Genomic DNA, 24203 nt, shown 5'->3' on the forward strand with positions numbered 1-24203 from the left:
CAAAGGCAGAGAACGACGCAGTGGCCTACCACTGGGCGTGAGGCCGGGCGTCCCAGACTCTGCTATCGGCCTAGGCCCCGCCGGAAGGAGGGGTGGCTTACCGTGAGTCTGCGAGGCCCGCGAGTGGGACCCCAGAATCCTCCATGGGGATCGTCGCTTCCGCATTGGCCTGAACTTCACACAGGCCTCAGCCAGGCAACCCAGAGAACACGGGAACGTGGGTCTCTTGGAGGCTTTTAATTTCAGCGTCGGAGGCTTTGGGGGACATGCCCCGGACAGGACCCCCAGCGCGCCCCAAGCCCGGCTCAGGCTGGGCTCCTGTAGCGCATCCGGTAAAAGCGGTCTCTGATGGCCTTGTCCCCTTCGGGCTCCTCTTGACCCAGCTGCACCACTCTACTAGTCAGGATGTCCTCCTTCACCTTCCGCTTCAGGAGGGTCACCGGGCCCGGCCCCGCCCCGGCGGGGGGTCCGGTCAGCAGGACGTAACAGGCGTGGCGGCTCCGCTCGAACAGCACCGCTGTGGGGGTGAGGGGACGGGGCGGACAGGAGTCAGCATCCAGGGACCCCGCTTACCCAGCCCTGCCAAGGCACCCTCCAGGGTGCTGAAGGGCATGGGGGCGGGTGAGTGGTGAGGGAACGAGGTCCGTGCCACAGCCAAGGTGAGGGCCAGACGGCTCCTGGGCCTGGTCTCTCCTCCTGGGGCTCCTCGGGGCCCAGCGGGGCAGCTTCTGTCCCCAGCGGGCCCCGGGTGTCAGGGATCGAAGCCAACTTTCGGCCCGCAGGCAGGAGGAGCCCAGAGCCAAATGACCAGCCCAGAGGGCTGTTGGGACAGGCCACCTCCAGACCCAACTGCTCCCTTCTGCTTCCACCCACAGGAGGCCCTGGGGGGAGGGCGCAGGGGGGCCCAGCCCTCCGTGTCCCAGGCTGCCCACACAGCCCTAAGTGCCCTAGTCACAGCTGCCTTCAGGAAAGCCGGCCCGAGCACCTCCCAGCTGGCCCCTGGCGCAGGCCAAAGGCGGAGGCCCACTTACCTTCAAAGGCCACGATGTTGTCAGTCACATTAGCCAGCTCCAAAAGTGTGGTGGGGAAGGTTGGGTGAAACATATAAAGGCTCTGAAGGTCACTGGGTTCCTGCAGAAAGGGAAATGAGCTGGAGGTGATTTAGGGGGCTCGGCGGGGGTTCTAAGGATGAGGGGGTAGTTCGGGGTACCCCAGAGTCCTGGGGAGAGGGAGCTGTCCTGACTAAGGGTCTGGGCATGAGCCTGGCCTGAGGCCCTGCCTGCCTCGGAATGGGGGGTGAGGGTACGGGGCCTGGCTCTCCCTACCCCGGTCCTCTGTCCCTCTCCCGTCTCCCCGCCGGGGTCCCTGGCTCCTATGTTTGTTCAGAGAATGCTCGGTCTCACTGTGCCCGCCTCCTACCGTCCCATTGGCGCTGGCCAGCTGCTCGCTGCCCCAGAAGAAGAAGGCTGAACGGTGGTCTGCGGTCTGCAAGGTGGCCGACCTGGGAGTCCTTGGATCTGACTTCAGGGGGCAGCTCCACAGCAGGGAGCCCGAGCTGCTGTCCACGATCAGGATCTGCAAATGGTCGGGGGGAGAGGAGAGGAAAGGGGAGGGGAGGGGCAGCCATCCTGAGAGACCAGCCCGGAGCTGACCTCCAGGGTTGGCAGTGCGTCGAGGCATTCATGCCCCAGTGGCTAACCACAGGTGGCAATGTCAGGGCGCTGGGACTCTCAGACCCAATCCCCCGGCCCCAAACTCTTCCCTTCCTCCTGCCCTTGGGAAACCTACCCATCCATCCATCCGTCCATCAGCCTGCCCCTTGCTCCTACCCCAAAACACCCACCCCTAACTCGTGGAGGCTGGAGGAGGAGGAAGAGGAGTAGGCAGAGAGGGCCCTGAGGATGCCCGTGCAAACAAACCTTCCTGCGGTTGCCGGCTCCGTCTTCCAGTGCGATTGCAGGCATGTCTGGTTTGTAGTAGCCGAGGATGGGCTCTCTGGAATGGTAAGGGGGCAAGTTGAAATCGCATTCTCTGGCACCAAGCACCAATGGCCCATGCCCTTCCACCCTCCATTTACGACCTCGCTCTTCTACCAGTAAACGATTTAACACTCATCACCCCACTAGACCGCAAGCTCCTCGTGGACAGGAATTTTGTCTTTTAACCCTGTTGCCCTTTCCAAGGTTTAGTTCAGGGCTCTGCACACGGTGGGCCCTCGGGACAGACAACCGATCGATTGACTGAGTGACCAGCCCATATCTACATAGCTTCCCACAATCCCACACGGAAAGGCCCGACTCCTGGGTCAGCCATCCTTGGGCCACGGGACGGCCCCGTTCACGAGAAGAGTCTCCTCCAGCACAGAGTCCCCTTTAGTTCCCCAGGCCTTCCCGAACATGGAGCCAACAAAGTCCCTCTAGGCCCCGTCCCACCAACACCCCCAGCATGGGCCAGTGATACCGCATGATTCCGGTGGCGTTCAGGGTCCACAGGGGCACAAGCTTCTCTCCATCGAGCAGGTCGCAGCCGTCTGACTTGACCACTAGCAGGTTCTCGCCTCCCTCGACAGGCAACTTCACCAGGAACTGAATGACTCTGGAGCTATACACCCGCCCATGCAAATACATACACATACACACACGTGCACACACACAACACATATCCCAGTGAGACCACCTGAAAGGCGCGGTGACACCTCCTCCCTCTGGGATAGGGCAGGCGACACCGGGTCCACCTTGTACCCCCAACCCTGGGTCCCAGTGTTCCCGCCCCGTCAACTTCTTTGCCCTCTAAAATGGTCTACCTTGCTCCCTCCTCTCCCAGACCCTCTGTGTACCCCTCGCCACCTGGGATGCCTTCCCCCAGCCCCCCGCTTCCTTTCATGGCTGGTGCCCTTCCTCGACTTCTTCTCCCCATCTTTTCCGGCTCCAATCAGAACCATGCCTTTTTTCTTTTTTATGGTGTTAAGAGCTTACTATGTGTCCGTCACTGCACTAGACGCTGGGGTAGACGCAAGCTAATCAGGTTGGACACAGTCCATTGTCCCATTTGGGGCTCACAGACTTAGCCCCCATTTTACAGCTGAGGTAACTTGAGGCCCAGAGAAGTGAAGTGACTTGTCCAAGGTCACACAGCAGACGACTGGTGGAGTCAGGATTAGAACCCAGGTCCTTCTAACTCAGGCATGGGCGCTATCCACTAAGCCATGCTGTTCCTCCCTAGCCCTCCTCAACTCTGCTCAGGCCACTGCCTCTTCCCTTATGTTTAGGCCACCCTGTCTTGCCTCTCCAGCCTTGCTGCCTCCCAGTATCCTCCATCTTAGCTAGCTCCCTTCCCATGCCAACTGGGGGTGCTCTATGCCTCAGGGACGCCGACCCAGGCTGTGCGCCATCTTGTCCCGTGGGGTCACCGTCCCTGCAGAGTCAGAAATGGCAGCGGACCACAAGTCGGGGGCCCACCTGAGCACGGGCAGGCGGTGGGTGACGTTATGAATCATCTTCTCCCAGCTGGGATCTTTCTTCAGTTCGCTAATGGTCCCAGTCATCGAGTCATAGAGATCCTTCAGGGAGTAGCCATAGAGGAAGCTCGCTGGGGAAACAAATGCCAGAGAGTTCCGGTCACCGGGACTTGTCCAAGGTCACGTGGCAGATGAGTGGTGGAGCCGGGATCAGACCCCGGATCCTCTAACTCCCAGGCCCACGCTCTTTCTACAAGGCCACATGGCTCAACCAGAGCACTGGACTGAGTACTTGAAGGCCCAGAAGAGACAAAAAGTACGATCCCTGCCCTCCAGGGGCTTATTCTAGCCGAGAAGACAGGCACGGAGTAACCTACTGAGTGGAGGAATAGGGAATGGTAAGTCGGAGATGTGACTGAGTCAGGGCTTAAACAGTAGAAAGTATAAGTCGGTCTGTACTTTCGTTTCTGCAATTCAATCATATTTACTGAGCACTTTATTAAGTGCTCGGGACAGTATAACAATGAATGTACACGTTCCCTGCCCGCAACAAGTTTACAGTCTAGATGGGGAAATGAAATGCCCTGGGAGCCTGTGAGCATGCATGGTGACACAGTAGATAATAATAATTAAAATAATGGTATTTGTTAAGCGCTTACTATGTGTTAAGCACTGTATTAAGCTCTGGGGCAGATACAAGTAAACTGAGTTAGACAGAGTACTCTGTCCTGTGTGAAGCTCACAATCTCAATCCCCATTTTACAGACAAGATAACTGAGGCACAGGAGGGGTGAAGTGCCTTGCCCGATATCACCCAGCAGACAAGCGATGGAGCCAGGATTAGAACCCACGACCTTCTGCCTTTCAGGCCTGTCCTCTATCCACTACTCCATATGTGATATGAGGAAAAGGAAAATGAAATGGGAAAAGGCCTCCTGGGGGGAGAGGAAATTTCAGGAGGGCTCGGAAGGAGGTGGAGCAAGGACGTACCAGAGTGAAAGACAACATAGTAGGCGCCCGACTTGGTGACGTGCAGCACGTAACCGACGTCTCCTCTGAGGCCGAGGCTGCCTTTGGAGCCAATCTGCTGCCCCGTTTTGCCAGAGTGGATGGAACTTTTAATCTGGAGAGAGAGAGAGATACAAACTGCCGAGGGAGCCAGGCTGCGCTGCAACCGCCCGAGGGAGAGACGGGTAGGTGGATAGATGTGAGACGGCTTGGCCGGCCCCTCTGCCAGGGCGCCCCGAGGTCACTGCCTCCCTTGCTTTCCTCTGGAGGTGACCCTGGGCTTCAACCCTCAGGGCCAGACCCTGTCCGGAGGGAGCAAGAACACTCTCCTGGGGGCCTGCGTCTCTCTCTCTCCCTCCTTAATCAGAGCCACGACCCCCTCTTGGACTGCTCTGCCTGGCCAGAGCAGTGCAGCAGACCCGCTGGCTCTGACCTCGGGACTGCTAATGCCCAGATGGACAACCTGCTCTGCAAACGGGAAGCAGGGGTCGGGTTTCCGGCTGCGCAATTCTGATGTCACTCGAAAGGTATCAGGTTCCCAGAGGCATCCAAGGTCACCGCAATTTCTCTCCTACCACTTCTCTGTCCAGATGTCTACCCCAGGTGGGGCTCAGGAGAAAACACTGGGGTCTACTTTACCCAGACAGGAAGAGTCACTGAATCCCCGGCTGGTCAGGACAGAAGAGGTACTTTTTTTTTTTTTAAAGTATCTGTTACTAGGTGCAAGGCACTGCTCTAAGCACTGAGGCAGATACAAGATATTTAGGGTGGACACAGCCCCTGTCTCACATGGGGCTCATAGCTTTGATCCCCACTTTACTGATGAGGTAACTGAGGCACAAAGAAGTCAACTGACTTGCCCAAAGTCACGCAGCAGACAAGCAGCGCAGCCAGGTCTAGAACCCAAAGCCTCTGACTCCCAGGCTCGGGCTCTTTCCGCTAGGCCACGATGTTGCTCTCTGGGGAGAGGCCCACTCTGACAAGGTCTCCTCGAGGGGCAGAAACCTCATTACCCCTGGCCACCACCTCCACCCTCCGTCCCCAGGCCCAAGTGGTCATGGGCTGTGTTGAAGCCCAACCCCGGTGGAGGGTAGAGAAAGAGAGCTGCAGCTTCAGTGGGGAGAATAGCCAGTTGTCTCTCACTACACTGTAGGCTCCAGGAGGGCAGGAAACATGCCTACCAATTCTATTGTACTGGACTCCCCCAGGAGCTGTTAGTACAGTGTTCCTCATACAGCAAGCACTCAATGAATACCTTTGCTTGGTTGACTGACTGGAGCAGTCAATCGACTGACTCCCAGGTACCCACAAGGGTCTGGGCTGAGTCTCCTGGTATAGTGAGGAGAGACTTGGCCAGGAAATGAAGGAAGCATGGAGAGCTCTCCAGAGGGAGAGAGACAAGTCTCGGGGAAGACCAGGAGAACTTTTGCCCTTTTAGAGTTACTGCCCCACCCACCCACCGCTAAAGAGGATCGTCTTCCTCGCCCTCTCTGGATCTCCCAACCTCCAGCCCGAGTCCGACTCCCTCTGGCTGTACCTCGTCATCCTCCCTGGCGAAGAACAGCAGGTCCCGGGCCCCGTCTCCGTCGGCATCTGGCGTCTCGAGGAAGGGGCGCAGCATGGAAGCGTTAGCGCCGAAGCTTATGGGCCCCGTCCACCGTGTCTCCCCTGGCAATGAAGGCCCTTCTGTGAGCTGGGAGGGTGGGATGGGTTTGAGGGTTTGGGGGGGACGGGGCCTCTGTTCAGAGCCTTGTTGTGTGGTAGGCACGAGTCTCTCATGTGGGTTAAGTCCCTTGGTTGGGGGGGAAGGCGGCCGCCACTGACGGTTCCGTTTCCAAACACATTCTGGGAAATTTCTTCCTTCCCCGCCCTTCCTCCCAAACTCCAGCCACACAACACCTCTGTTACGACTCCATCACTCCTGGGTCTCCACCTCACTCCCTAGGCCCCTTCTTCTCAAAAAAAAAGAATGTGTCCACCCCTTCGTATTTTCTCCCAGCGGTTCCAAATCCCTTATTTCATTCTATCCTCCCAACATGCCTTCGAGGCAGAGAGAGGCGGGAATTTAGATCCCTGTTTCATAGATGAGGAAGCCAAGGCCCAGAGTAGTCATGTGGCTGGCCCCAGGCCACACAGCAGGCCAGAGGCCAACCCAGGAGAGGGCTAGAACCCAGGTCCTCGCGACGACGAGCCCTTCCCATGGGGCCCAGCTGTCGCCTGGCCCGGCCGCTTAGAGCGTGGCGAACAGCTGACGTAGGATCTGGTAGTAGCCCATGTCTCATAGCCGGGCTTTGGGCTTGCCGGCCAAGAGCTGGAAAGACTTAAGCTTCCCCGGCTAAGTGTTCAGCCAGCCCTGGCTGGAGGAATGAGCCAGTGTTTGACAACTCTTGGAGACGGAAGCATTCCCTGTGCCCCACCTTCTTTCCAGGGTGCCCTTCCTTGCCGGAGCTGCTGTCTGCTAGACTGTAAGCTCCTTGAGGGCAGAGGTTGTGTCTTCTTTTGACAGACCCTCCCAAGCGCTTGCACACATTATAGGTGCTCAATCAATATTAACGCCTGTTGGACTGTCTGGGGCTTTTTGCAGCTGAGCCAGGTGAGGCAGTGGTGGAGAAAGGACAGGAGGAAGGGTTTCCTAGGCATCTGGTCCACTTAATACACTGCTCTGCACATACGCTAAGAGCTCCATAAATATTACTGATTGGTTGTCTGGCATAGTGGCAATCGGACCCTTCCTGTTGCCCTTGTGCCCTCCCTGGACCCCTCCAAGTGGCTGATTCATTCCTCTCTCCCGGGGTGCCCCAGGATGGGGCAGACCCAGACCCGGGGATGACCTAGGCCAATTTGAACACGTGAAGACCAACTTAAGATCATCCTACAGAGCCTAAATTTTCCTCCAAAGCAGTGGGATTATGGTGGCTGTGGGCCCTGGCAAATTCAACTGAGATTTCTCTTTTGGTCTCCCAGCAGGCCCCAACTTCTTCACTGGCCGGAGGCTCAGGATACAAGTGTTCACCGGGTGACCTCACTTCCCATCAGGAACCCGGGGGCCGATCCCGAGGCCCTCTCCGCAGACAACCCTCTCTCTGCCCCTGCGGCTCGACCACGCGACTCCCCCTTCCCTCTCCCAGCCTGGCCCGTCTGCCTGTCCTACCTGTCTGAGGGTCAAAGGCGGTGAGGGTCCGGGGTTCCCCCGCCACGAGGCAGCCGGGCGAGGCCGTGGCCCCCAGCTGGGGGATGGCACACTGGGTGAGGGTGACATCCTGGGCAATGGGCCTCTGCCAGAGCAAGGCACCGTTGGTCCCTGATGCTGCCACGGCGAAGGCACATGGGGTGTCCAGACCTGTGAGAGGGAAGACAGGGCTCACACCCTCTCCCCCGCCCCTGCACTGCTTGGCCCACCCTTGGGAGGGATGGGGAGATCGCCCCGCCTCTGCACCTCTCCATGCACCCCCATTTGGCCCACAGTGGACTCCACCCCCATTCATGGAGGGGTTCCGGCCCCCATTTTCCTCCTGGGCTCCCCCCGTGTCTTGATGGCATCTTGGCATCCGGGACACTGCTCCCCGTCTCTCTAGCCTAAACTGTTTGCCGTGTCCTCGCCTTCCTCTTCCCCCTCTCCAACCCTTCGGCCAAGTCTCCCACAAAGAGGGGTGAAGCTCCCAGGAAGTACCAGACTTCTGAGGGTTTGGCCTGTTTCTCTTGCCCTCTCACAAAACTCCTGCACACATCCCCTAGGGCAGGTGTGTACACACACATACTACACACACGCAGAAACAATCAGGAGTCCAGCCAGCTCTAGCTGGAATGAGACAGTGAAGTGGCAGACATTCCTCCAGGGGACCCCAACCCCACTGGTGACAGCTGGCACCACCCCCACTATGCAAGCTGAGGGCCCTAGTTACCGACGTCTCCACAAGAATGGTTGGAAGCTTCCCCGTCGCTGTGGGCGCCTTTGTAAAGAAACAGGACGTCTTGGACCTTGTCCATGTTCACATCCTCCAGCGCCAGGAAGTCATAGGTGACTGGAAAAAGAAGCGACAAGTTGAACGGAAGAGCTAACAGCTCCGGCGGGGTGGGGACGAGGGCAGGCAAGGCAGGTGGTCTGGAGGAGCCCTCACTGATGAAGTGCTAAGGGTTCTTGGAGAAGAGAGGGGGGGAGAAGAGCTGCAGCAACCTGGGACCACGAAGAGCCTGCACAGCTGTTCTCCCTTCTGAGGCAGATCGGGTCCAACTGGACTATCCCGGGCTCCCCCGGCACCGAGCCCTCCGTGTGCTGTTCGCCCTGGGTGCTTAATAAATCCAGTCATAGTCACTCAAAGCTCCGGACAGCAGGTCTATCCACTAAGCTATGCAGTCTCTCATATCTATCACCCCCCACTACAGTGTAAGCTCTTTGTGGACAGGGTACACACGCTGTCCATCTGGTAAATCTTCACAAGTGCTTACTATATTGCCCAGGGCCTGTCAGAATATAATCTGCCTGTGGGCAGGAACTTGTCCTATGCAACTACCAAACTCTCCCAAGCACTTAGTAGAGTGACTCGAGCAAGTAAGAGTGTAAGCTGCCTGTGGACAGGGAGCGTACTATATGCAACTAGTGAATTTTCTCAAGCGCTTGGTAGTGCCAAGAGCCCATTAAGAGTGTAAATTGTCTGTAGGCAGGGAACGTATTTTGTACAATCCCCCCATCCTGCTATGGATCCAACCATGCTCCTACGCACCAGGTAGACTAGCCTAGATTTTCTCTGCCGACCGGAAGGTCGCAACCCTGAATGGCAGCTACCTTCTCCTCAGTAGCAGCCTCAGACGTGTCCATGGGATCACCGCCCAAACTAGGAGAGATGGCCCAGCCGGTCCTACCAGACTAGGGTTCTCTCCAAAGGCAGCGCGGACGATGTTTGAAAGAAGCGTGTGAATGGATGCCACCCTCTCGTCGACCCCTTCCTTATACTGACCTTTTATTTTTCCTTTAATTATAGTTAAGCATTTACTATGTGTCAAACACCGTTCTCAGCATTGGGGTAATTACAAACTAATCAGGTTGGACATAATCCCTCTCCTATATGAAGCTCACAGTCTTAATCCCCATTTTATAGATGAGGGAACTGAGGCCCAGAGAAGTGAAGCGACTTGCCCAGGGTCACAGCAGACAAGTGGTGGAGCCAGGATTAGAACCTAGGTCCTTCTGGTTTCCCAGGCCTGGGCTCCATCCACTAGGTCACACTGCTTTCTCCATCTGCAAGGCTGTTTTACAGCTCTTGGTTATTTCTGCTCCACAGCAATCCCACTTTGCTGGGCCCCTGCCACAATGTTTCCAAAAAGCCTTTCACCCGATGATTTCAGATTCCATTTCTGGAGCAACGTCACACGCTATCTGAGGGCCCTCTCTGCTTTGCAGCAGGAGTGGAAATCCTGAAAAAGGAAGGGGCGAGTCTCAAATAGCCCCCACCTGGGATACTTATGGTTTGGGTCAGTCACCCTTCACTCTCCTGACCTGAAACGCCCATCTTCCTTTCCCTCCCCCTAAATCTGACAAGCCACAGTTCATCCCACTTCCAAAATCCTCATAAAAACACAACAAGCCTCCCCCAATTTTTTTGTCAATGGTATTTGTTAAGTGCTTATGTGCGAGATACTTTACTAAGCACTGGGTAGAGAAAAGATAATCGGGCTGGACACAGTCCCTGTCCCACAAATGGCCCACGGTTTTAATCCCCATGTTATATATGAGGGAACTGAGGCACAGAGAAATGAAGCGGTTTGCCCAAGGTCACAGAGCAGACAAATGGCAGAGCCGGGATTAAAACGCAGGCCTGGGCTCTTTCCACTAGGCCATGCTTCAACCTGCACTGTATCAATCCACCAGCTATCTCTAGCACTAACACGTTTATTTATTCTCATCCTCAGCTGTGCTGTATATAATATGTATAAATCACTGGACAGTCAGCTATTCATTCAGACCACTCTATTTATAAAGAGTTTTTTTAATAATAATAATTATAATGATAATAATGATGGTATTTGTTAAGTGCTTACTATGTGCCAAGCACTGTTCAAATCCATTAGAAGCAACATAGCCTAGTAGAAAGAGCCTGAGCCTGGGAGACAGAGGACCTGGGTTCTATTCCCACTTCCACCACCTGCCTTGGGCAAGTCCCTGTGCCACAGTTGCCTCATAAGCAAAATGAAAACTCAATACCTCTTCTCCCTCCTACTTAAAGCCTCCTGTGAGATCTGATTATCTTGTATGTACCCTCAACACTTAGTACAGTGTTTGGCATATAGTAAGCACTTAACAAATGCCACAATTATTAATATTAATCATTTATAATTATGGTACTTGTTAAGCACTGCCTATGTGCCAAGCACTGTTTTAAGCACTGGGGTACATACAAGGTAATCAGGTTGGGCACAGTCCCTGTCCCACAGAGGGTTCTCACTCTTAATCCCCATTTTACAGGTGAGGTAACTAAGGCCGAGAGAAGTGAAGTGACTTGCCCGAGGTCACACCGCAGACATGTTGTGGAGCCGGGATTAGTACCCACAACCTTCTGACTCCCAGACCCAAGCTCTATCCACTAAGCTATGCAGTCTCTCATATCTATCACCCCCACTACAGTGTAAGCTCTTTGTGGACAGGGTACACACGCTGTCCATCTGGTAAATCTTCACAAGTGCTTACTATATTGCCCAGGGCCTGTCAGAATATAATCTGCCTGTGGGCAGGAACTTGTCCTATGCAACTACCAAACTCTCCCAAGCACTTAGTAGAGTGACTCGAGCAAGTAAGAGTGTAAGCTGCCTGTGGACAGGGAGCGTACTATATGCAACTAGTGAATTTTCTCAAGCGCTTGGTAGTGCCAAGAGCCCATTAAGAGTGTAAATTGTCTGTAGGCAGGGAACGTATTTTGTACAATCCCCAAACCTTCCCAAGTGCTTAGTGCAGCACCTAGCGTGTAAGCTGCTTGTGGGCAAGGAATGTGTCTTGTGCAACTATTAAACTTTCCCAAGGGCTCCGTACAGCGCCTAGAGCCCATGAGAGTGTAAGTTGCACGAAGCCAGGGAATGTATCTCATGCTTCCACTTTGCTTCCCCGATTGCTCAGTACACTGCACTGCTCCCAGCAGGGGCTCAGTCAATGTCCCCGCCACTGGGGCTCCAGCGGCTAGCCACACGCCATTTGATCCGGTGTGGCTTGGTGAATAGAGCCCGGGCCTGGGAGTCAGAAGGACCTGGGTTCTAATCTCGGCTCTGCCACGTCTGCTGTGTGCCCTTCACTTCTCAGTGCCTGAGTTCCCTCACCTGTGAAATGGGGATGAAGACTGGGAGCCCCGGGTGGGACAGGGACTGTGTCCAACCTCATTAACTTGTAGCTACTCCTGTGCTTGGCAAATAGTAAGTGCTTAACAAGTATTATTAACTACGTCCCTTCGGGTGGCGGAGAGTCCTCCCCTGGGCCCAACCCCACCTACCGGCCACATTGTAGTCTCGCCGCCACGTTTTCTCGGAGCGCTGCCGTATCGGGCAGGGGAGGATGAAGGAGAGGAGCAGCACGGTGAACAGGCAGGAGAAGAGCGAGAGGAAGAAGGCGGCGGTGCGCCACGGGGAGACCCGGGTGTAGGTGACCACCTTTCCGGAGGCCTGTTTCTTCTCCACGCCAGCCTCCTGGCTCGGCTGGGCTTTCCCCTCCTCGCTCTTCAGCGGGTGGATCTCGGCCTCCAGGTCCTTGTTTTCCATCATCCTCTGCACATCGCTCGCACCGAGGTCTGCCTGGGGGTGGGATGAAGAGAGGCCCTGAAGCCCCACGATGAGGGCATGGGGCCGGGATTTCCTCCTGGCCCGACTCGACCAACGCGACGCTCAGCTGGGGAGGGAGGCCCATCTGTCTGCTCCTTCAGAAGGCAGATAAACGATAACAATAATGACTGTACTAATAATGAGTACATATGAGGTAACTGAGGCACAAAGAAGTTAAGTGAATTGCCCCAAGTCACAAAGCTGACAAGTGGCAGAGCCGGAATTCAAACCCATGACCTCTGGACCTCTCTTCCCACTAAATCACGCTGCTTCTCTAAAGAGAGCAAGTCAGAGCAACGCGGAAGTGGGAGAAGAGGGAAGGAGGGCTTAGTCAGGGAAGGCCTCTTGGAGGAGATGGACCTTCTGTATGGCTTTGAGAGGAGGGAGAGCAATTGTCTGTCAGACAGGGAAGGGCAGTGGGTCTGGCTCACCCTCCATCGTAGGGACCCTCACTTCCTCTTTCAGCGAGGCCTTCCTGTCCCACCAACGTCCTGATGGCTGAGCTCCAGTGGCGGCTCTCCCAGCCCGAGGAAGGGGCTGCTCCCCTGGGCTGTCAGTCCCAACCCCTCAGCTGGCCAGGGTCAAAGCCTCACACAGGGGCTTGAAGACCTCGCTCATTTGGCTCCAACCAATCCATAAAGATTTGTACTGCGCGCCTAGTGGGGGATAAAGCACCGAACTACAGCTCAACTTAGCAGATAGAGCCCGGGCCTGGGAGTCAGAAGAACCTAGGTTCTAATCCCTTGGCAAGTGACCTTGGGCAAGTCGCTTCGCTTTTCTGTGTCTCAGTTTCCTCATCCGTAGAATGGGGATTAAGACTGGGAGCCCCATGTTGGACAGGGACCGCGTCCAACCCAATATCCTTGTACTCATTCCAGGGCTTAGTACAGTGCCTGGCACAAAGTAAGAGCTTAACAGATACCATAATTATTATTATTACCACAGAGACTGGCACATAGTTAACACTTAACAAATACCACAAAAACAAACAAACAAAAAAACCCAACTAACTGCTTGGAAGAGAACAACAGATTTAGAAGACCCAATTTCTGCCCTCACGGAGCTTCCAGCCTAGTAAGTTGTCTTGTGTGGAAGTCCAAGGAGCCATCTTTGGAGCCTACCCTGGATCCAGTGAATCAGTGGTATTTATTGAGTGTTTACTGTGTGCAGAGCACTCTACTACGTGCTTGGGAGAGTACAGCACAACAAAGTTGGTCCTCTGGTCCTTTTTGGCCTATGGGCTCAGGAACACAGAGGCCTGGAGAGGTTAAGTGACCTCCCTCTCCCCTCTTTTTCTCAAATTGTTAGCCTCTCGAGGGCCAGAGACCCTCACTGAATACCATTTCCCTTCCTCCTCCTCCTCCAACCCAGCAAGCCAGTGCTGCAACTGGGACTAGAACCTGGGTCTCCTGATTTCCAGTCCTGTGCTCTTTCCACTAGGCCCCACTGCCAAGACATCAAATACATGATCCCTGCCTTCAAGGAGCGTACAGTTTAGCGAGGGAGAAGGGCCTGAAATAGTTAAAAGATAGGAGGAACAAAGGGCCTCTCCACTGGCTTTAAAGGAGTCAATCACCTTGTTCCCTCCTACCTCATTTTGCAGCTCTCCTTCTACAACCCAACCCGCACACTTCCCTCCTCTAATGCCAACCTCGATCTCGTCTATCTCACCACCGACCTCTTGCCTTCACCCTGCCTCTGGTCTGGAACACCCTCCCCTGACCTTCAGAGTTTTATTGAAGGTCCATCTCCTCCAAGAGGCCTTCCCTGACTAGGCCCTCATTTCCTCTTCTCCCACTCCCTCTGCATTGCCCTTGAACTTGGATTTCCTGCCGGGAAAGCCCGTGCCGTGCCAGTTGGAAGTCTGAGAAGCAGCACGGCTTAGTGGAAAGAGCCCGGGCTTGGGAGTCAGAGGTCATGGGTTCTAATCCCGGCTCTGCCACTTGTCAGCTGTGTTGCTTTGGGCAAGTCACTTAACTTTTCGGTGTCTCAGTTACCTCATCTGTAAAATGGGGATTAAGACTGATGAGCCCCACGTGGGACAACCTGATAACCTTGTATCCACCCCAGTGTATACAACAGTATCTGGCACATAGTAAGCGCTTAACAAATACCATAATTATTATTATTATGTCTGCTGTGTGGCCTTGGACAAGTCACTTCAACTTCTCTGGGCCTAGGTTACCTCATCTGTAAAATGGGGATTAAGATGGTAAACCCTATGTGGCCAACCTGAGTAACTAGTATCTACTCCAGCGCTTAGAACAGTGCTTGGCACATAATAAGCGCTTAACAGGTACCATAATTTATGGTATTAAGTCTGCGCCGTCCAAGTCCGGTCAAGATGTGCCATCTGTCCCAATTCAGCATGTCCCAGGACAGCAACGGTGACCATGACGATGATGATGATGGGGGAACCGGAGGTCTCGGGACCGAGGTCCCACTCGGAGGAATCGGTGCCAGTGTTGGAGGTTGGGTGCAGCTCTCTAGCAGCACGTGTGCTCTCTAGCCTCTGCCCATCCTGTTCCCACTGGGACAATAGGTGTGAGGAGCGAGGGGGCAGCACGTGGCAAAACCCACGTGACTGCAGCATAGCGCCAATTAGCACCGGGGGAGGCACAAAGATGGCAGCCACTTGGGTTCAGCAAACTCAACCGAGCTAAATAAGGGTTCAAGCTGGCCTTTGGGCACCTTGCCTGGCATCAAGAGCAGACGGTAAGACCCTCTTGGCTTCCCCTTCCCCAACGCCATGAGTCATGCAGCCATTGGGATGTGATCTGCATGTTGAAGGCACTTACTCTTATTAAGGATGATTACAATAATGGTATTTCTGGTGTTTATTAAGCACTTACTATGGGCCAAACACTGTGGTAGATACAACACAATCTGATTGGGGCAGGAGAGTGGTATTGCAGCTCCATTTTACCGATAAGGAAAGTGAGAGACAGAGAAGTGAAGTGACTTGCCCAAGGTCACACAGCAGCCAAGTGACACAGCCGGGATGGGAACCCAAGACTCCATGCCCCTTGCTCTCTGTCCTCTGAGGCCGGGCACCAGACACAGTGCTGGGCAAAAACAGCACTGCTCAGGGTTGGAGGGACTGGAGGCTGAGCTGGGTGTCTCTGTCCAAGCCAGCCTCTGGGAGAGCCGGTGGAGCCGGTCACGGAAAATGGCAGAAGTCACATTCCAGAGCTCTTTTCTCCTGGGGGATTGGTTGGGAAGCGAGTGGGAGGTGAGGTTGGTGGCTGGGGAGGAGTAAACTGGACAATAACAAGGACCAGGCTGTCCTGAAAAGGGAAAGTGTTAGGGCTCAAGAAATTGCGGGAAACTCAGGCCAGGGAAGCCCAGCGCTAGCCCAGGAACATTGGGAACTGGGTAAGCCACCTAAAAATTCAAAGCTATTTTTTTTTAAAGTATCTGTTAAGCACCTGCTAGACAAACAGCATGGCATAGTGGATAGAGCAGGGGTTCTAATCCTGACTCCACCTCTCATCTGCTATATGACCTTGGACAAGACATATCACTACTCTGTGCCTCAGTCACCTCATCTGTAAAATGGGGATTCAGACTGAGAGCCCCATGTGGGACAGGGACTGTGTCCAACCCGATTTGCTTGTATCCACCCAGGCACTTAGTGCAGTGCCTGGCACATAGTAAGTGATTAACAAATACAATAATAACGATAATATTAAGTGCCAGGCACTGTACTAATAAGATTGCACTTGGGCCTTCCGCATGAGGCTTGCAGTTTTAAACCCCATTTTAAAGATGAAGTAACCGAGGTAACGAGAAATAAAGTGACTTGCCCAGCGACCCACAGCACACAATCGGCAGAGCTGGGAGTAGAACCCAGGTCCTCTGACTTCCAGGCCCTGGCCTGGCTTCTCAGGCACCAGCTCTTTGAAGCAGAGGGTTAAAGACTCTTTGTTACCCAGCTTGAGGTAACTTGCAAACAGTCTAAAACAATAGCCAGGAGCCAGAGGTGGTCCTCACTCTGACAAAACAATTCCTGCTTTTTAAAACATCCTGATAAAAGCAGCCACTCCCACCTTCAGGATTCCATTTCTAAATGTCTTGACTGGTATTTGCTCCCAGACAGCCAGTTTGGATTGGGTGGGCCTTGTTAAGATGAGCTGCAGGGGTCCCCTGAGCGGAAGAATTCATTCAATAGTATTTATTCATTCAATAGTATTTATTGAGCGCTTACTATGTGCAGAGCACTGTACTAAGCGCTTGGGATGAACAAGTCGGCAACAGATAGAGACAGTCCCTGCCGATTGACGGGCTTACAGTCTAATCGGGGGAGAATGAGGGCAGGGGTGTCTGCCACACTCCGGGTGTTGGGGGAGAGCCCTGGCCCACTTCCATACTGCAAATCTGCCCCGCTGTCCTGGGCACCCCCATCTCCCTCCTGGTGGGAGGGAGGGGGGCGTCTCCCAGCAGTTATTCCAGACAAAGGTGTGGCTGCTGGTAAGGGCTGGGACTCCTGGTGTGCCCACATCCAGGCACATTTGTTAACTCTTAATGGTATTTGTTAAGCCCATACTTCACGCCAGGGACTGTACTAAGTGCTGGGGTACGTGAAAGTTCATCAAGTTGGACACAGTCCCTAACACGGGGCTCACGGTCTTAATTCCCATTTTAGAGGGGAGGCCCAGAGATTTGCCCCAAGTCACACAGCAGACAAGTGGCAGAGGAGGGATTAGAACCCGGGTCCTTCTGACGCCCAGGTCTGGGCTCTATCTACTAGACCGTGCTGTTTCTCTGCCACAGGGGCCAGAATGATATACAGTCGCCCAGCTGGAAGGCCCCAAAAACCCAACTCGTCCAATCTGGGCTCCGTAGGTTCCCCTTCCCACTTCTGAGCTGGTGGGAGCCTATTTTCATCACCCCTCAAAATTGACAGGCATTCTGGCTCCATTTAGGTGGAAAAATAAACAAACTCTCCCAGGGCTTAGAAGTATCTGCCCTTCCTTATCCCACAGTTTACTTTCTACCTCCTCCATATCTAAGGCTCGGAGCTGTTTAAGCAAGTCCTGTCTATTAGCCCAGAGCTTGAGATCCAGACCTCAGACACAAACATCAGAAAGTTTGTTCTCCTCCAAGCAGGATCCTCTTCTTTCGCCCCCGAGATGGGGCCGGTCTAGGAATCGGGAGAGCTGGGTTCCAAAGCTCTGCCCGCTTCTAAAAAAACCACCCTTACAGAAACTTCACTTGGGTGTTGCCCCCCATCCACTCGCTTCCAGTCAATCATATTTATTGAGTGCTTATTGTGGGCGGAGCACTGTTCTATGCCCTTGGGAGAGTACAATACAACAATAAACAGACACATTCCCCGCCCACAAGGAGTTTATGGATACAGTCGGCTCCAGTGGGGATGTACTGATGGGAAGCAGCGAGGGCTCGAGGGACACTGTATCAACCGCCAAAGCTACCGTCACTTCCTCCTTGTGAGAGTGTTGCTTGGCGCTCTCGACCGGGGGGGGCTCCGTCCCACCCAATTCCCCACCCGGAGAGAACCCCTTTGGGTCTCCTGTCCTTGGTCTCAAAGGGGATGGCGGGAATTGACTCACGTGTTTCCAGCCAGGCCCAGACTGACCGCAGGACGTCTCCTTACATCAATCCCATCGAGCGGTGGCCCTTGCGCTGTGGAGATCCTCGGCCCTGCTTGATACCAAGAAACACAAAAGGGGATAAGTTACTGGTGCCAAAATGGTCGGGGATATCTGCAAGGGATGGCCCGGTCAGCTGGTCTGCCCTGAGAGGGCGGCGACTGAAGTGGAGGGAGAAGGGAAGGGCTACCAGCACTTTGGAGGCGCCAACTGGCCAAGCCGGAGCACCCACGGAATATTTCACCCTGGAAGAAAACCCAGAGAGGAGGGAGGAGTTTCGATGGGGGCGGTGGCTGGGCCAGAAGCTAAACGAAACCCAGGAAAACAATTCCTGGGGCTTCGGAAATGCCCGGGTTCTGGGTGCCGAGTGCTGGGATTTGCCCAAAGTAAACTTTCAACAGACTCCAGAATCATAAGAATGAAATCAATCAGGGGTATTTGTTGAGTGCTTACTGTGTGAAGATCTTGGGAGAGTACAGTGAGAAGCAACATGGCCTAGAGGATACAGTCCGAGCCTGAGAATCAGAGGACCTGGGTTCTAATCCCGGATCCGCCACTTGTCTGCTGTGTGACCTCAAGCAAGTCACTTCACTTCTCGTGCGTCAGTTACCTCATCTGTAAAATGGGGATTAGGACTGTGAGCCCTATGTGGGATAGGGACCGTGTCCAACCCGATTAGCTTGTATCTATTCCAGCGTTTAGTACAAGGCCTGGCACATAGTAAGGGCTTTAAAAATACCATAAACAACAACCATGTTGTGTGTGTCACACGCGCGGAGGCACGCCGATCTCTGAGTCCTCTGGTCCAACCGGTCCCGGGGGCGGTGTTGGCAAACTGGGCCCTACCCTGGGTGGCCACCAGGCCGGCAAGATGGCAGACACACACCCAGTTGCCCCAAGTTGCGGGGGTGGCATTCTAGCAAAAACAGCTGTCGTGGTACCTGCCGGGTCTGAAGCTGAGGGCTCCCGCCCTCGATGGGACAGAGTGGAGTGGATGCCCATTTGCCGGGCACACCCAGGTTTCTCCCTTTGACAGGATGGTTCTGTTGCTGCCACAAAACCTCTCACTGCTGGAAATAATAATGGTGGTATTTGTTAAGCGCTTACCATGTGCAAAGCACTGTTCTAAGCGCTTGAAGCAACACGATCTAGTGGAAAGAGCCCGGGCCTGGGAGTCGGAGGAGTCTGAGGAGACCTGGCTTCTCATTCTGGCTCCTCTGCTTGGACAAGTCACTTTGTTTCTCCAGGCCTCAGTTTCCTCAGTTGTAAAATGGGGTTTCAATTCCTGTTCTCTCTCCCCTTTGGACCCAGAGCCCCACGTGGAACAGGGACCGTGAGCAGCATGATTACCTCAGTGTGGCCTAGTGGATAGCTAGGGCTCAGCCCTGGGAGTCAGGAAGACTTGAATTCTAATCCCAGCCCCACCACCTGTCTGCTGTGTGACCTTGGGCAAGTCAATTTCACTTCTCTGTGCCTCAGTTACCCCATCTGTAAAATGGGGATTATGGCTGTGAACCCACGTGGGACAGAGACTGTGTCCAACCCAATCACCGTATTTATCCCAGCATTTAGTGCAGTGCCTGGTATTCATTCATTCAATAGTATTTATTGAGCGCTTACTATGTGCAGAGCACTGTACTAAGCGCTTGGGATGAACAAGTCGGCAACAGATAGAGACAGTCCCTGCCGTTTGACGGGCTTACAGTCTAAACATAGTGAGTGCTTCCCAAATACCATATTCATTATTATCATTATTACTAGGTGCCTCCCATCTCCAGGAGTTTGGTGTCCTGTTTTGTGGCTTCCTGCTGGTTTCTGCTCTGCAAAAATCAGGTCCACCAGCTGAGCGGTTTGGGTGAAGCAGGAAAAATACATAAAAATGATTGGTCATTGATGGTATTTATCGAACATCTCCCATGGGTAGAGCACTGCTCTAAGCACTTGGCAGAGTACAACAGAGCTAGCAGACATGACCCCTGCCCTCAAGGACCTCTTCTGGCTGTGTGACTTTGGGCAAGTCACTTAACTTCTCGGTGCCTCAGTTCCCTCATCTGTAAAATGGGGATTAAGACTGTGAGCCCCACGTGGGACAACCTGATTCCCCTATGTCTACCCCAGCGCTTAGAACAGTGCTCGGCACATAGTAAGCGCTTAACAAATACCAACATTATTATTATTATTATTATTCTGGTCTAGCAGATACAACAATCGGTGGTATTTCGATGATTGGTATTTACTGAGTGCTTACTGCGTGCAGAGCTCTTTACTTGGGAGAGTAGAATCCAAAAGAATTGGTTGACGTTGCCTGCCCACAAGAAGTTTCCAGTCTAGAGGACTGTAAATGCCCCCGACCCATATTGGCTTGGATGAAAGGGGATTTTGGGAGCAGCCTCTGGGAGCGGTGCTCGTTCGAGCAGGCACGGCTCGCTCATCTCACCCCAAGTGCACCTGAATTCTGGGTTTTTAATCTCTTGTTCCGGGGTGGCTGTGGTTCCCTCCCTGCTAAGGGTCTTGATTTTCCACATTAAAGTATTTCAGCCATTCCAATCCCATCCAGTTGGAACTGGTCCTGGCCATCGGTTCAGTTTGGCCACAATTCACCCTCCAGGTGGACTAGTAGCTTTTTTTTCATTTGTTTGTTTTGAGTGAGATCCAGTCCTGACTGCTGAGCCCCATGTGGGACTGAGTTGGATCTAATTAACTTATCTCTACCCCAGCGCTTAGTACGGTGCTTGACACATAGTAAGCATTGACTACAACAATAATAATAATAATAATGATGATTTTAAAAAGCCACCCTCACCGAACCCAAGGTCTCTCTGCATTACAGTCCCATATTTCCTCTGTCTGTCAGGCCACCCCTACAGACATGTCTTGCCAGCAACTGTTCAAACATCCAAAACTGAACTCCTCATTTATTCATTCATTCACATTTGAGCACTTACTGTGTGCAGAGCACTGTACTAAGTGCTTAGAAAGTACAATTCGGCAACAGATAGCTTCTCATCTTCCCATCACAATTGAACCTGCCACCACCCTCCGTCTCTCGAGCCCCAAACCTTGGCTCCTTCCTGCCAAGCATAATATCCTATATGCACCACGCAAACTAAGGGCTATTGGGTCAACTGTATAATATCATCTACTCCAGTTGATCCAATGGTATTCACTGAACGTTACAGTACACTCTATTAGGCGCTTGGAAAAGTATAGGAATTTACATTTTAGAAGGGATTCACTGAAGCTCCAAAAAACCCAAAGGTTTCACACAGGAAGTCATGATTTTTAAGGAAAACTCAAACAGGTTTCATGTGGAAAATGAGAGGAACTTTCAGGAAAAATAAACTTTTCTCCTTGAAAACTAGTAAAGGATGAGTGCATCAAAAGGCAGAGTTGGGGTGTCAAAATGGCCTTGAGGGTTTGTTTTTTTTTTGGCCTAGAGAAAGTCTTCGGAGTCTTGTGTTACATATTAACTTCCTTTAATATACCATTTCACCTGCTCCCAGAGGGAACTGAAACCTTGTTAGTGGATAAAAAGGTCAACCAGGTTCTCCTAGCCCCACCCAAGCGAATCAAAAAATGGGTTTCATTGCTTTATGAGGAGACTAAATGTGGATGGGGGGGCGGGGGCACGGAGGATAATGACACAGGGAGGGAACTCATCCAGAAGGAAAAGGTAGATGAAAAAGATGGAAAAGCAGCGTGGCCTGTGAGTTGGAGGACTCTGGGTTCATTCATTCAGTCATTCAATCGTAATTACTGAGCACTTACTGTGTGCAGAGCACTGTACTAAGCCCTTGGAAAGTACAAATCAGCAACAAATCGAGACAATCCCTGCCCACAACGGGCTCACCGTCTCCAATTCCGGCTCTGCCACTTCCTGCTGTGTGACCTTGGGCAAGTCCCTTCACTTCTCTGGGTCTCGGTTCCCTCATCTGTAAAATGGGGATTAAGACTGTGAGCCCACTGTGGGACAGGGACTGTGTCCAACTCTATTATCTTGTATCTACCCCAGAGCCTAGTACAGAGTAAGCATTTAAATATCATTTAAGATAAAAACCAACAACAGAAGGCTCAATTTTACTCAGCCCTGATAAAGTAAATTGTACTAGTAGTGAGAGAACATGTCAGTGTCACCTTGCTTCCTGGCAGGGGGAGAGTAATTCACTAAAGAATTGGGGGAAGGAAAGAGGTGGGGGGAATTCAAAATAGACTGAAAATGAAGCAGCATAGGCCAGGGAGCCAGAGGACCTGATCCCCGCTCTGCCACTTGTCTGCTGGGTGACCTTGGGCAAATCATCATCACAGTATCTATTGCGTGCTTATTGTGTGCACGGCACTGCTAAACTCTTGGGAGAGTACAACAGTTGGTAGACCCTTTTCCAAATCACTTTACTTCTCTGTGCTTCAGTTTTCTCAACTGCAAAATGGGGATTCAATACCTCTTCTCCCTGCTAACTTAGATGGAGAGCCCCACGTGGGACGGGGACTGTATCCGGCCTGATTAACTTATATTTATCCCAGAGCTTATAACAGTGATTGAACCATATTCAGCACTTAAAAACCATTTAAAAAAAAGAAGACCCAAAAACCTCTGCTAGTCCCCTCCCAGTTTTCTGCCCTGGCTTTCTGGGCTTCTTGGCTTTACTTTAACCATTGCTCCGCACGCAATGAGTGTTAAATACATACCAGTGATGGGAGATGCTGACTAGCAGCATGGGCTAGTGGAAAGAACCCAGGCTGGGGAGTCAGAGGCCTTGGGTTCTAATTCCAGCTCTGCCACTTGCTTGCTCTATGACCTTGGGCAAGTCACTTCACTTCTCTCATCTGTAAAATGGGGATTCAATACCTGTTCTCCAACTTAGAAGACTGTGTTCCCTGTGGGGGATAGGGACTGTTTCTCACAAAATCTTCCTCTGCACTTGTAATGGTGCTTGACACACAGTAAGCACTTAATTGCCACAGTTGTTTTTATTATTATTACAGCTTGAACCACCAAAATGATTACGCTCAAAGCACACCCATGAGCCAGGTTTAGCAGGCCACGAACGAAACTTTGTGGTCTTAAATGGGGCACTCGGCCATAACCAGCACAATGCTGCCTTCCTCCCACCACCGAACAAATGACCGATTGGGGACGTGGCAAGTGCCCCACAGGGTGGTCAGTTCCAGATGACCACAATCTTGTGGTCTTGCCCCCTTTGACATCATCAGTGGTCTCGGGGCCCCAGGAGTGGCGATACCAACTCCTAATTCTTCCTCTGGGCCTTCCGTGGGGATGATTTCATTCAAAGTTCCCTATGAGCGCTGGTGAAAGAAATCTCAAGACTTTCTGGGATGTAGGAGGATCATCTTTCCCGTGTTTCCAACAAAAGAGTTAGGGCCAAAGCAGGAGGCGGGATTGATCTAGAATGGAACCTGGATTCGTTTAAAAATGGTCCTCCACCTCATCACGCTTTCTGGGTGCAGAACACTGCACTTAACACTTTCTGTGTGCAAGGCACTACCTTGAGTGCTGTCTACAGAGCCTGATGCATCCAGACTGCAGAGCACTGCACTGGGTGCCCTCTTGTGTGCGGAGCACTGTCCGAAGAAACATATGCCCCACAGCTCCCTCCAGTTATCGCCCCCAACTCCCTCCGAACCATTCCTCTCCAAACTCCTTTGAGCAAGTTGTCTACATTCGCCATCTCAAGTTCTCCTCCTCCAATTCTTTCCTGGATCCCCTCCAATCTGGCTTCCGTCCCCTTCATTCCATAGAACCCGCCCTCTCAAAGGTCACCGATCATCTCTTTCTTGCCAAATCCAACGGCTTCTACTCCATCCTAATCCTCCTCGACCTCTCAGCTGCCTTCCACCCTGTGGACCACCCCCTTCTCCTGGAAACATTATCCAACCTCGGCTTCACTGACATCGTTCTCTCCTGATTCTCCTCCTATCTCTCTGGCCGCTCGTTCTCAATCTCTTTCATGAGCTCCTCCTCTGCTTCCCAGCCTCTAATTGCAGGCGTCCATTGAGGTTCAGTATTGGGTCCCCTTTTATTCTCCAACATCCACTCCCTTGGAAAACTCATTCACTCCCATGGCTTCAATTACCATCTCTATGCAGATGATACCCAAATCTTCAACGTCAGCCCTGATCTCTCTTCCTCTCTGCAAACTCACATTTCCTCCTGTCTTCAAGACATCTCTATGCTGGATGTCCTGCCATCACCTCAAACTTAATATGCCTAAAACAGAGCTCCTTATCTTTCCATCCAAACCCTTCCCAACTTTCCCATCACTGCAGATGGCACCCCCATCCTTCCTGCCCCACAAGCCCTGAACCTTGGC

At 52.9% G+C, this 24203-nt stretch overlaps 1 protein-coding gene across 5 annotated transcripts in view; it reads right to left on the minus strand.

The window, feature by feature from the left end:
* Positions 1 to 218: 218 nt before the first annotated feature.
* FAM234A (family with sequence similarity 234 member A) overlaps positions 219 to 24203 on the minus strand; it is a 29782-nt gene continuing 5797 nt past the window's right edge. For 2 of the 5 annotated variants that reach the window (XM_029049260.2, XM_029049256.2), the window contains exons 2-13: positions 17836 to 17926; positions 11938 to 12235; positions 8368 to 8487; positions 7617 to 7805; positions 6003 to 6133; positions 4448 to 4580; positions 3459 to 3588; positions 2461 to 2601; positions 1920 to 1995; positions 1420 to 1575; positions 1032 to 1131; positions 219 to 517 (exon numbers count right to left, since the gene is read on the minus strand). In XM_029049260.2, the coding sequence (XP_028905093.1) occupies positions 306 to 517; positions 1032 to 1131; positions 1420 to 1575; positions 1920 to 1995; positions 2461 to 2601; positions 3459 to 3588; positions 4448 to 4580; positions 6003 to 6133; positions 7617 to 7805; positions 8368 to 8487; positions 11938 to 12205 (1656 nt within the window). In that variant the 5' untranslated portion in view covers positions 12206 to 12235; positions 17836 to 17926 and the 3' untranslated portion in view covers positions 219 to 305. Of the gene's footprint in view, positions 518 to 1031; positions 1132 to 1419; positions 1576 to 1919; positions 1996 to 2460; positions 2602 to 3458; positions 3589 to 4447; positions 4581 to 6002; positions 6134 to 7616; positions 7806 to 8367; positions 8488 to 11937; positions 12236 to 17835; positions 17930 to 24203 lie in introns of all 5 variants that reach the window. The other 3 variants (XM_029049259.2, XM_029049258.2, XM_029049261.2) reach the window with 2 other exon arrangements.

Source organism: Ornithorhynchus anatinus, chromosome 21 (genome assembly GCF_004115215.2).
Source record: "Ornithorhynchus anatinus isolate Pmale09 chromosome 21, mOrnAna1.pri.v4, whole genome shotgun sequence".
Classification (NCBI taxonomy): domain Eukaryota; kingdom Metazoa; phylum Chordata; class Mammalia; order Monotremata; family Ornithorhynchidae; genus Ornithorhynchus; species Ornithorhynchus anatinus.